Raw genomic sequence first — 12,755 nt, 5'->3', positions numbered from 1 at the left:
CCCTCCCCTTGTACAGACACTGTAGGGAAAGGTGCATCTTTATGCAGTCTTTCAGTCTATCCTAAAAATTGCCCAGATTACTTGTGTTCTGGAAAATTGATATCCAAGCCTGAATGACCTACAGGCATTATTTGAGGCACAGACACTGGGCACATGGGAAAAACAAAGAGAACTTTCATAGTCTTACTTGGACTGCTTCCTCGCAATAGAATTCTACTCTCCTTGGAGGAACTGGAACTTGGATGAGCTATTGATTGATCTTAACCAGTCAGACCTCCAGTGGGCCAATGAGGCCTAAATAAACAGGTTACAAATTCAGTGTAGTTCCAAATTTCAAAACAAGAGGGTCATGATGACCCTGGATCGCTCACCTGAGTAATATGAGCTACATGTTTTAAATGTCAAACAGATGCTCAAATATTTTGAAAGTAGGTCAGTACGTCGCATTCATGGTCACTGAAAGTCAGTGTTAAGATCGGTGTGCAAAACTGTATATGTCATTCAATTTCAAGGCTGTATCTTAAAAACTGAAGTAGGTCAGTAGGTCAAGGTCACAGTCAAGTGAACCCTTATTAATAATAACTCGTATAAAAACTAAGTAACCCCGAGGTGGGGCTTTAAATGAGCTCTGGGTCATGATTTCAACAATCTTGGTGAAGGACCACTAGATAGTGCCACCTTTCCGTTTCAGAGAACATTTATGTTTTTCCAACAGACCTCTGTAAATTCATGGAACAATGGGGCGGTTCCAATATTGATGGGGATCATATTTGGGACAATCTTGGTAAAAGTCCACTAGACACTGCCACATACCAAATATTTAAGCTCTAGGTCTCTGGTTTCAGAAAAGATTTTTGAAATTTACAATATAACCGTTGAGGGAAAATAAGCCCCGCCCCCTGGTGGCCAGGTTTTTTTAGCTAAATAGAACAGCTTTTGTTTGTGGATACAAAGCAGCCTAAGTCCAAAACGAGGTCAAGTTCAAGGTCAAACTGAGGTCAGGTGATGTCTGAAGATGAGGAATGGTCACGGGATACATCTGTATTAGTATCAAGTCATTCTAGTTAGGGGTATTTATGATAGACGAAACGTGTCCAATTTGGTTAACCTCGTACGGACGGACAAACGGACGGACAGTACAATCACTATATGCCTCCCGCATCAGTAGATGCCAGGGGCATAAAAATGAGGCAGTGGTTTCTTCAACCAGTGGCTTGTGTACAATGATTTACATTGGATCTTCTGGTGGTCAGGAGGAAAAATACTAATACATTTTCATCATTTACTTAAAAAAACAAGATACATAAGTATCACAGACAAATTTCAATCAACAGTACACAATAAATTATAATAGAAAGTGGTGACAGCAAATGTCTACACTTGGTTTCATAGCAGTAAAAAGATACAGAAAGATGTACAAGTTTTAAGAAGCTATAATGTATTCTTTCATAGTTTTAATAAATATGGAGTATTCAAATTTGTTAAAACTCTGAAAGTGACCACTGGTAATGTTTTCATGCATTTTTCACTTCTCTTATATCTCCATGTTGTATACACCTTTCACATCTGTGTAAATGGACGTTTTCGAATTTGTCACCTTCCATGTTGAAGCGAACTACGCAGCATTCTTAATATATTCCTTTACAGAAGAAAACAAATGAGCCGTGCCATGGGAAAACCAACATAGTGGCTTTGCAACCAGCATGGATCCAGACCAGCCTGCGCATCCGCGCAGTCTGGTCAGGATCCATGCTGTTCGCTTTTAAGGTCTATTGGAATTGGTGAAACTGTTAGCAGACAGCATGGATCCTGACCAGACTGCGCCGATGTGCAGGCTGGTCTGGATCCATGCTGGTCGCAAAGCCACTATGTTGATTTTCCCATGGCACGGCTCAAATTTGTGAGAAATAGGCACATACTGTGTATTCTTCAGGAGCCCATGGAAATGGGTCAGAAGCGTTTACAAGAATGTATTGTAGTAATAATATATCACAGTATTGTTTCAGGACGGATTGACATATATCTTCATACAGTATTTCAATATAGTAATAATAAATATCCTTGTTTTGCATAAATATGTCTTTTCATTTCAGTAACTCTTTAAATGCAACATAAAAACTTTCCTTCAACAACTACATACTGTATCTTGATTTTATGCAGATACATGTTGCCTACAAAATTTCTTTTTTCTACATAATATTCCTTTTTACAGCAACAGATTGGTTCAGAGTTTTAAGCATAGGTAAGCAGTTTGGTAGCAGACAGTAATTGTTGGACACAGTCGATAAACTCAAAGTTGGTGTCCTTGATTCTTTCCTTGGCGTCGGCAGAAGACACATCCATCAATAGATGGTAAAGGTTCGACTTGAACTGTAATGGAGAAAATACAGGAGCATCATGAGTTAAACCTTTTTATCATGCAGAAAATCAGATGAAGTCAATATTGCAAATTATTGCATACATCTTTTCAATTCCCATTTACTTACAATATTACACTGACGTGCAAATTTCATGTAAGTGTGTTTTCATTTGATTAAAAAGTTCATTAACTTAATATGTTCATTATAAGTGACATTTTCAATATAACTCTGGCTAAAGAACAAGTTGTTTATCATTTATATAATAATAATTATAATATGTGTAGATACATAAATGAGCCGTGCCATGAGAAAACCAACATAGTGGGTTTGCGACCAGCAAAGCCTATTGGAAATAGAGAAACTGTTAGCGAACAGCATGGATCCTGACCAGACTGCCCGAATGCGCAGGCTGGTCTGGATCCATGCTGGTCGCAAAGCCACTATGTTGGTTTTCTCATGGCGTGGCTCAATTATGTTAAATAAAGATAATCTGAGATCTGAGTCTTTTGAAAAATACTATGCTCTATCTCCACAACAATATTTGCCGTTAAAACACCTTTTTATACATGCGCGTTTAGTGGCAAAGTGTAAACGCAATACGGCCCCGGAACTGATATTTCAAAAAGAAATTTTATCAATGTGAAAAAAACAAAGCAGACATTCCTGTGCATTTCATAGAAATTTCATGATGTTGCAGGATAATACATTAGTTTATTAGTTTTTACAGGTTTTATGCTAGAACAGCGTTAGCGCATGTTCATTTCGTGATATAACATCTTTAGAATCCCTATGAATACGTTGGTACCCTCGGCCTACTGGGCTCGGGCACCAACCAGTCCCTCGGGATTCTGCAGATGTTATAACAAGAAAAACATGCATTATCCATACAATAAAACAAGAGGACCATGATGGTCCTGAATCGCTCACCTGTCCCAACATGACCCAGTTTTGAACTGAGTATGACGTCGTTTTTTTTCTATTATTTGACATAGTGACCTAGTTTTTGAGCTCATGTGACCCAGTTTTGAATCTGACCTAGATATCATCAAGATGAACATTCAGACCAACTTTCATACAGATCCCATGAAAAATATGGCCTCTAGAGAGGTCACAAGGTTTTTTCATTATTTGACCTACTGACCTAGTTATTGATGGCACGTGACCCAGTTTCAAACTTGACCTATTTATCATCAAGATGAACATTCTGACCAATTTTCATGAAGATCCACTCAAAAGTATGGCCTCTAGAGAGGTCACAAGCTTTTTCTATTTTTAGACCTAATGACCTAGTTTTTGACTGCAGCTGACCCAGTTTCAAAATTGATCTAGATATCATCAAGATGAACATTCAGACCAACTTTCATACAGATCCCATGAAAAATATGGCCTCTAGAGAGGTCACAATGTTTTTTCATTATTTGACCTACTGACCTAGTTATTGATGGCACGTGACCCAGTTTCGAACCTGACCTAGACATCATCAAGATGAACATTCTGACCAATTTTCATGAAGATCCATTCAAAGGTATGGCCTCTAGAGAGGTCACAAGGTTTTTCTATTATTTGACCTACTGACCTAGTTTTTGAAGGCACGTGACCCAGTTTCGAACTTGACCTAGATATCATCAAGATGAACATTCTGACCAATTTTCATGAAGATCATGTGAAAAATATGGCCTCTAGAGAGGTCACAAGGTTTTTCTATTTTTAGACCTTCTGACCTAGTTTTTGACCGCACGTGACCCAGTTTCGAATCTGACCTAGATATCATCAAGATGAACATTCTGACCAACTTTCATAAAGATCCCATGAAAAATATGGCTTCTAGAGAGGTCACAAGGTTTTTTTATTATTTGACCTACTGACCTAGTTATTGATGGCACGTGACCCAGTTTCAAACTTGACCTAGATATCATCAAGGTGAACATTCTGACCAATTTTCATGAAGATCCATTCAAAAGTATGACCTCTACAGAGGTCACAAGGTTTTTCTATTTTTAGACCTAATGACCTAGTTTTTGCCCGCAGCTGACCCAGTTTTGAACTTGACCTAGATATCATCAAGATGAATATTCAGACCAACTTTCATACAGATCCCATGAAAATTATGGCCTCTAGAGAGGTCACAAGGTTTTTCTATTATTTGACCTACTGACCTAGTTTTTGAAGGCACGTGACCCAGTTTCGAACTTGACCTAGATATCATCAAGATGAACATTCTGACCAATTTTCATGAAGATCCATTGAAAAATACGGCCTCTAGGGAGGTCACAAGGTTTTTCTATTTTTAGACCTAATGACCTAGTTTTGGACCGCACGTGACCCAGTTTCTAACTTGACCTAGATATCATCAAGATGAACATTCTGACCAACTTTCATAAAGATCCCATGAAAAATGTGACCTCTAGAGGTCACAAGCAAAAGTTTACGCACGGACGCACGGACGGACGACGGACGCTGCACGATCACAAAAGCTCACACTGTCACTTTGTGACATGTGAGCTAAAAACAATGATATATTTGTGGAAATGTCTATCTGGTAAATTGTGTGTAATAACCAGTTTATAACACCTGAATTAAATGTGATCTGAAAAATAGCAGAGCAGTAATTGGCATTATTTCTACATTTAAGTGCATTCTTATAAATAACATTTGTATATTTTATTTGCATATGTGATAAGACTGGTATGAGCACAGTTATCACATGTTTGGTATATACATACATCAGTGCCCTCGGCATGCTCCTCACTGTAAGTTTCATCAAACTCTGTCATCTTCAGCTTCATACTTCTCCTCTTTGTCATCAGGAACAAAGACCAGTCCTCCTATCAATTTTATTGTTAAAATTTTAAATATATGCATTATACACATATAAAATATTTTTGTAGCTCTAACAATATCATGAGGAATGGAAGTTTTACCTAGATCCTTAGATACTGTTATGAATCTTTTATATATCAAGTTCCATATTTTTATTTCAAACAAAAATTCACTTACAGATCAACTTATTCTTACTTTCTTACAAGTAAAAATACTTTGTCTGACAATATAATTTAAGCAAACCAAAAACTAAATTAGATTTTTTGTAGGCATTCTTACCAGCTACTTTAAAATTGTTGGTATTCAATTAAATGCCACCAAAAACAAATTTCCATTTGTTTAATGTTTGAAAATTGAGATAAAAAAATAATATCCCTAGCAGATAGCAATTCAAAATCAAATAATTTCACGATATCACGTTTTTTTAACTAAAAGATAATAAACTTACCTCTAGCAAAGGCTCATCTTGTAAAGTCTCGGATCCCTGGAACAGAATCTTCTCTTTATCCTGTGTATCACTGTTCCACTTGGACCATGAGAATGCGAACGCCGAGGCAACAAGAGCCATCTGCTCATAACACCATTCCTCAATCACTGGATGCTAAAATATTCAATAATACATGGAAATCATTATAAGTCAGAAACTAATTTCTGTGAATGTTTAGGCTGCACTGATTCACACAAAATCCGACTCCAATAACATGAAATTCCCAATTTTTTGGTCCTTCAATAAACAAGAGGGCCAAGATGGCCCTAGGTCGCTCACCTGAGAAACACACCATAATAGTGTAAACATGTTTGACCTAGTGATTTTATGGAAAGAAATATTCTGGCCAATTTTCATTAGGATTGGACCAAAAATGTGGTCTCTTGAGTTTAAACAAGTCTTTTCTTTGATATGACCTAGTGACCTAGTTTTGACCCCAGATGACCCATATTCAAATATGGCCTAAATTTCATCAAGGCAATCATTCTGACCTGATTTAATGAAGATCAATTGAAAAATACAGCCTCTATCACAAACACAAGGTTTTTCTTTGATTTGACCTAGTGACCTACTTTTTAACCCCAGATGACACATATTCGAATTTGACCTAGATTTCATCAAGGCAATCATTCTGACCAAATTTCATGAAGATCAATTGAAAAGTACAGCTTCTATCACATATAAAAGGTTTTTCTTTGATTTGACCTAGTGACCTACTTCTTGACCCCAGTTGACCGATATTCAAACTTGCCCTAGATTTCATCAAGACAATTATTCTGACCAAATTTCATGAAGATCAATTGAAAAATACAGCCTCTATTGCATAAACAAGGTTTTTCTTTGATTTGACCTAGAGATCTACTTTTTAACCCAAGATAACCCATATTTGAATTCAACCTAGATTTCATCAAGGCAATCATTCTGACCAAATCTTATGAAGATCACTTGAAAAATACAGCCTCTATCGCATACACAATGTTTTTCTTTGATTTGACCTAGTTTTTGACCCCAGATGACCAATATTCGAACTTGACCTAGATTTCATCAAGGCAATCATTCTGACTAAACTTCATGAAGATCAATTGAAAAATACAGCCTCTATCGCATACACAATGTTTTTCTTTGATTTGACCTAGTGAACTACTTTTTGACCCAAGATGACCCATATTCGAACTCGACCTAGATTTCATCAAGGCAATCATTCTGACCAAAGTCCAAGATCAATTGGGAAATACAGCCTCTATCGCATACACAAGGTTTTTCTTTGATTTGACCTAGTGACCTACTTTTTGACCCCAGATGACCCATATTCGAACTTGACCTAGTTTTCATCAAGGCAATCATTCTGACCAAATTTCATGAAGATCAATTGAAAAATACAGCCTCTATCGCATACACGAGGTTTTTCTTTGATCTGACCTAGTGACCTAGTGTTTGACCCCAGATGACCCATTTTTCGAACTCGGCCTAGAAGATTTCATCAAGGCAATCATTCTGACCAAATTTCATGAAGATCAATTGAAAAATACAGCCTCTAGTGCATACACAAACTAAATGTTGACAGACGACAGACAGACGCTGGACATCGCGCGATCACAAAAACTCACCTGAGCATTGCTCAGGTGACCTAAAAATGCTTTTTTTGCCCATATGACAATTTTGAAAATCTACTAGCTTTAAGACAACATTATTCAGGAAAATGAAACTACTTTTTATGAAAATTGCAGCTGGCAAAAAATTCACAATGGAGTACTGAAATGAAAATGTAACTTAGAACTACTGTTGTGAAATTATTAATTACGAAGTATATCTTGTCATCTCCTATTCTGTGTTGCATTCAAAAAGACAAAACTTTCTACACTGAACTTTTTTCTTTATAAGATACGATATCAATACTGTGCCTAATGTACAATTAAATGATAAAATTCCAAGCTCCCTATAGAGAAAAGATTCATCTTTAAATTTATTGCAGCTTTGAATTCTCATTCCAATATTACAAAACTAAGTTTTGGGTCTTTTTAAGAATGCAATTAGTTAATCTGAATTTTAAGTTCCGAAACAGCCAATCAGATGCCTGAGACTGAGACTTGGTTCCAAACTACAGTCTTACAGCCTCTGTCCATTAGGCTGAGACTTGTTTCCAAACTACAGTCTTATAGCCTCGGTCCTTGAAGCTGAGACTTGTTTCCAAACTACAGTCTTATAGCCTCGGTCCTTGAGGCTGAGACTTGTTTCCAAACTACAGTCTTACAGCTTCAGCCTTGAGGCTGAGACTTGTTTCCAAACTACAGTCTTACAGCCTTGGTCCTGAGAGGTGTTTCCAAACTACAGTCTTACAGCCTCTGTCCTTGAGGCTGAGACTTGTTTCCAAACTACAGTCTTACTGCTTCAGCCTTGAGGCTGAGACTTGTTTCCAAACTACAGTCTTGCAGCCTTGGTCCTTGGGGATGAGACGTGTTTCCAAACTAGTCTTACAGCCTCTGTCCTTGAGTATGAGACTTGTTTCCAAACTACAGTCTTACAGCCTATATCCTTGAGGCTGAGACTTGTTTCCAAACTACAGTCTTACAGCCTTGGTCCTTGAGGCAGAGACTTGTTTCGAAACTACAGTCTTATAACCCGGGTCCTTGAGGCTGAGACTTGTTTCCAAACTACAGTCTTACAGTCTATGTCCTTGAGGCTGAGACTTATTTCTAAACTACAGTTTTACAGCCTTTGTCCTTGACGCTAAGACTCGTTTCCAAACTACAGTCTTATAACCTCGGTCCTTGAGGCTGAGATTTGCTTCAAAACTACAGTCTTACAGCGTCGGTCCTTGAGACTGAGACTTGTTTCCAAACTACAGTCTTACAGTCTATGTCCTTGAGGCTGAGACTTATTTCCAAACTACAGTTTTACAGCCTTTGTCCTTGACGCTAAGACTTGTTTCCAAACTACAGTCTTACAGTCTCGGTCCTTGGCATAGAGACTTGTTTCCTAACTACAGTCTTACAGTCTCGGTCCTTGGCATAGAGACTTGTTTCCAAACTACAGTCTTACAGCCTTTGTCCTTAAAGCTGAAACTTGTTTCCAAACTACAGTCTTATAGCCTTGGTCCTTGAAGCTGAGAAATGATACTGAAGACTTTAAAAAAGATAAAACCACATATTTGTTACAGTAGTGCTTTTCTAAGATCTAAAATGAAACAACCAGGGTGATCTTGAATGTTGTTAATACAAGTTGTAAACAAACATATAAAAAATAGTTTTATTCTCAAGATTTTTTTGTTTCATTATTTCTATATCTGATTGGTTTAGAGTAGATTTATTTTAGCCATGCTAAAAATCCCTGTTGCTGAACAGGATATCAATTAGATCCTCGAACCGAACAGGTAACACAATAATTAAGAAGATGCAGCATTTTGGGGAGGCTGGAGCAACAGTAAACCTCACTTCTATTTTGTACTAATCCTTGTCAATGAAAGGTCTAGCATACAAAATGTACTCCCTGGACAAACCAGTCATCGTCGAAATTGACCTCCTGTGTGAAAGAATGCATTGTTTTTTTTGTTTTCCCAAACTACCTTATTTTGCATTCCTCAAATTTTGTTTCACTATAAAACTATCATTTTAGAACAGACTGAATTTCACTGATATTGATATTGTGCCATTCTATGACATGAAATCTCAACAAAGGAAATTACTGTTAATTCATAATTTTAACATGTCTGAGACATTGCGGAATGATACTAATTTCACTTGAGTAATGGTTACATTTTACTTGGACTTTATCATAGACTCCTTGTGTAAAACCTCAAATTTTAAACTAAATGTAAAATCAAAGTATTAAATCCATATAATATTTCAAAGAAACTTCGAATATTTGTAGTATGTAGCATCATTTGGGGCATGTGCAGTCAAAACTGAAATATTGAGAAATTCATTTTTAAAGTAATTATATTTTCATTGTAAAAATACTTCGTTTTACCCAAGTGGAAACTGACAGGTACTTGAAAATGCAGCTCTCTGATGGGTCATTAGAACCCCTGATGTCATGATAAAGTTATGAATTTTATAAGCTACTAAATCCATACACTCATTCATGTGCTCACAAAACAGACATTGCAGACAACCAACAATTTAATGCCAATGATCTTGAATGATTTCACAGTACACGATATTCTTTATTAGTTTATGCTTTTCAGTGAATTACTGGAATACATCAGTGAAATGAAATCAGGATTTTCACTGTTTCAAAGCAGTAAATATATTATTTTTATTTTTGACTGACCAAGAGTACGGAACTACACTTGAATGCAAAGGAATATGAATTTGAAATATATTTGTAATTAAAAATTCTTTGCAAAATATAGAATTTAATTCAATGAAGATATAGATGTATATAAATGACTACACGATCACCCAAGTATACATGCCAGAGTAATAAGATGTATAATAAATCTGGAAACTTCAAAGAACAATTTGAGTTTTTTTAACATAGATATAGTGACATTACAACATTGCGACATGATGGCGCAATGCATGTGACAAGGCATGCGTAAATTTTGGTTAAAGGCATTGAAAATACATAAAATGAAGAGAATTTGTTCAGTGTAAGATCCATATATGTTTCACTCATGAACACTATAATTTACATTTTCACGAGTGGCACAATATTGGATATAGTGTTCACTCAGTGGTAAATATATTTAGTACATAGTAAACAATTTTATCTGCCCCTAAATACCCCTCCTAGATCTGGTAATGTAGGAGAAAAGCAGAAACAAGACTGGCCAACTGTAGAGTACTATAATTTCACTGAGGTATAACTAAGACAGAGTTGCAAAGGATAAATAATCTAATACGTTAAGTGAGGACCTGTTACAGGACAAGCAAGACAGGCCTTACCTTATCTAAAGGTCGACTGTCCAATATTTCATCCTAGTGACACAGAGGTAAGCTTATAATCTATGAAAAGTTCTTTAAAACTATCCATGTATAAACAGATATAAATTCACTAGTTCTGAAGATAAAAATGAGATATCAGTACAGATATTAGTACAAGAGCTGTCTCCATAGGATGACACATGCCCCCAATGGCACTTTGAATGAACAGTTATGGCCGATGTTAGAGTTTAGGACCTTTGACCTACGGACCTGGGTCTTGTGGCGACATGTCGTCTTACTGTGGTACACATTCATGCCCAATAATTTTAAAATCCATGCATGAATGACAAAGATATGGAGCAGACATGCCCATCAATGCACTATCATGAAATATGACCTTTAACGTCTAAGTGTGATCTTGACCTTTGAGCTACGGACCTGGGTCTTGCATGCGACACGTCGTCTTACTGTGGTACACATTCATGCCAAGTTATTTGAAAATCCATCCATGGATGACAAAGATATGGACCGGACACGAATGCACATCATGAAAAATGACCTTTAACGTCTAAGTGTGACCTTGACCTTTGAGCTACGGACCTGGGTCTTTCACGCGACACGTCGTCTTACTGTGGTACACATTCATGCCAAGTTATTTGAAAATCCATCCATCGATGACAAAGATGTGGACCGGACACGAATGCACATCATGAAAAATGACCTTTAACGTCTAAGTGTGACCTTGACCTTTGAGCTACGGACCTGGGTCTTTCGCGCAACACGTCGTCTTACTGTGGTACACATTCATGCCAAGTTATTTGAAAATCCATCCATCGATGACAAAGATATGGACCGGACACGAAAATTGCGGACACACTGACAGACCGACAGACCGACAGACGGTTCAAAAACTATATGCCTCCCTTCGGGGGCATAAAAACAATGAACCTCCAACATGTGTGCTATGCATGTATGTTTTTTAATGTAAAGAATATGTATACCAACAAGTGTTTATTGTAAGCACACAAAAACAACAACAACTATTAGAAACTAGATGCCCACAGGCAACATGTCGAGCCCGCCAGCTGTCAAAAGGACTGGGAGTTGCACATGACACTCTGTCTCATTGTGGCAAACATATATGCCAAATAAAAAAATGATTGCAAAAATGTACAATATAAGTTATTTATAGTAACAACAAAAGGAAGTAAATCTTAAAAAAAAAATCTAAGTCCGCATAAAAATCCTTACCAGTAGAGATAGGTCAAAATACACCTCAAAATTGGATGTAACATGCACGTTGTACTACAGGAAAGTGGTCTTGATTATTCCGTATGACCAGTAATAAAAAAGTTACAATATAAGCTATTTATAGTAACAACAAAGGGAAGTAATATTATTCTAGGTTCTTGCGCATGACATTCTGTCTCATGATTGTGATTGTTACATTAAAATCCCTCCATGCATGGTCAAAAAACTGGGTTTAACTCATTCGTATCTTTTGAACAATGAAAAATCAATCTGAGTGTGTACCATGTCAAACACCGCTTCTATTAAACATATTTTAATCAACTGTGTTGACTTCGATCAACAGCGCAATTCATACTATAATGTAGAATCGTTAAAAGGGTTGTTTGATCAAGTTCCTGCCGACAAAATTTTGCAATTTTTGAAACAAATAGGCATATATCATAAAATCTGAACTTTATTTGATTTTTACTTACATGTTTTACATTTTTATGCTTGCAATTGTCTTTTTACGCTATATATGTATATACCTTTTTACTTTAATAGTTTTATAGAAGCTTTACAATTAACGTAATTCATTTAACTTGTTTTCTCGGCGATATATGACCTTTTTGTGTCGATTCGCCGTAAAACCCAACTCATTCATTCATTCATTTTAACTAAAATTTTGCAGTTTCGAGTAAAAATTACATCTAATTTGTTTACATTCCTGCCTTTTTTTGTAACATTTATCGCAAAATCTGTAATTCTGTTTTTTTAGGGAAGGTGGAGTGTGGCAGGAATGACTTTTTCTAGCCTTATCTTACACATATATCCTAATATATACTGTTTAAAACAACAGTGAAAGTTTGTTGTATAGCTAGCAGTCGGTATTCTGAACCTTGTAATAGTCTTAATATTATTGAAACACTGTTAAGTTAAATAAGCATGTGCACTTTCAAATGTAATTTTGCTTATAACTTTATTATAGATATT

General features: G+C 36.5%; 1 protein-coding gene across 1 annotated transcript; it reads right to left on the bottom strand.

The window, feature by feature from the left end:
• Positions 1-1,268: 1,268 nt before the first annotated feature.
• LOC128550139 (dynein axonemal intermediate chain 7-like) lies at positions 1,269-10,654 on the bottom strand. The gene is made up of 4 exons (XM_053528552.1): positions 10,554-10,654; positions 5,629-5,781; positions 5,084-5,185; positions 1,269-2,370 (listed from the first exon to the last, which is right to left on the bottom strand). The coding sequence occupies exons 2-4, from the start codon at positions 5,746-5,748 to the stop codon at positions 2,233-2,235; spliced, it is 360 nt and encodes a 119-aa protein (XP_053384527.1). The 5' UTR covers positions 5,749-5,781; positions 10,554-10,654; the 3' UTR covers positions 1,269-2,232.
• Positions 10,655-12,755: the final 2,101 nt, after the last annotated feature.

Source organism: Mercenaria mercenaria, chromosome 17 (genome assembly GCF_021730395.1).
Source record: "Mercenaria mercenaria strain notata chromosome 17, MADL_Memer_1, whole genome shotgun sequence".
In the NCBI taxonomy this organism is placed as follows: Eukaryota; Metazoa; Mollusca; class Bivalvia; order Venerida; family Veneridae; genus Mercenaria; species Mercenaria mercenaria.
Note: the sequence above shows the minus strand (reverse complement) of the source record. Positions and strands in the feature narration are given on the sequence as shown.

Excerpts from the sequence above, each read along its gene's own strand:
- LOC128550139 (XM_053528552.1), bottom strand. The coding sequence starts at position 5,748 with ATGGCTCTTGTTGCCTCGGCGTTCGCATTCTCATGGTCCAAGTGGAAC. Across the intron at positions 5,186-5,628 it reads AAGATGAGCCTTTGCTAGAG|GAGGACTGGTCTTTGTTCCT; the intron begins GTAAGTTTATTA and ends TAAAATTGATAG. Across the intron at positions 2,371-5,083 it reads AGCATGCCGAGGGCACTGAT|TTCAAGTCGAACCTTTACCA; the intron begins GTATGTATATAC and ends TCTCCATTACAG.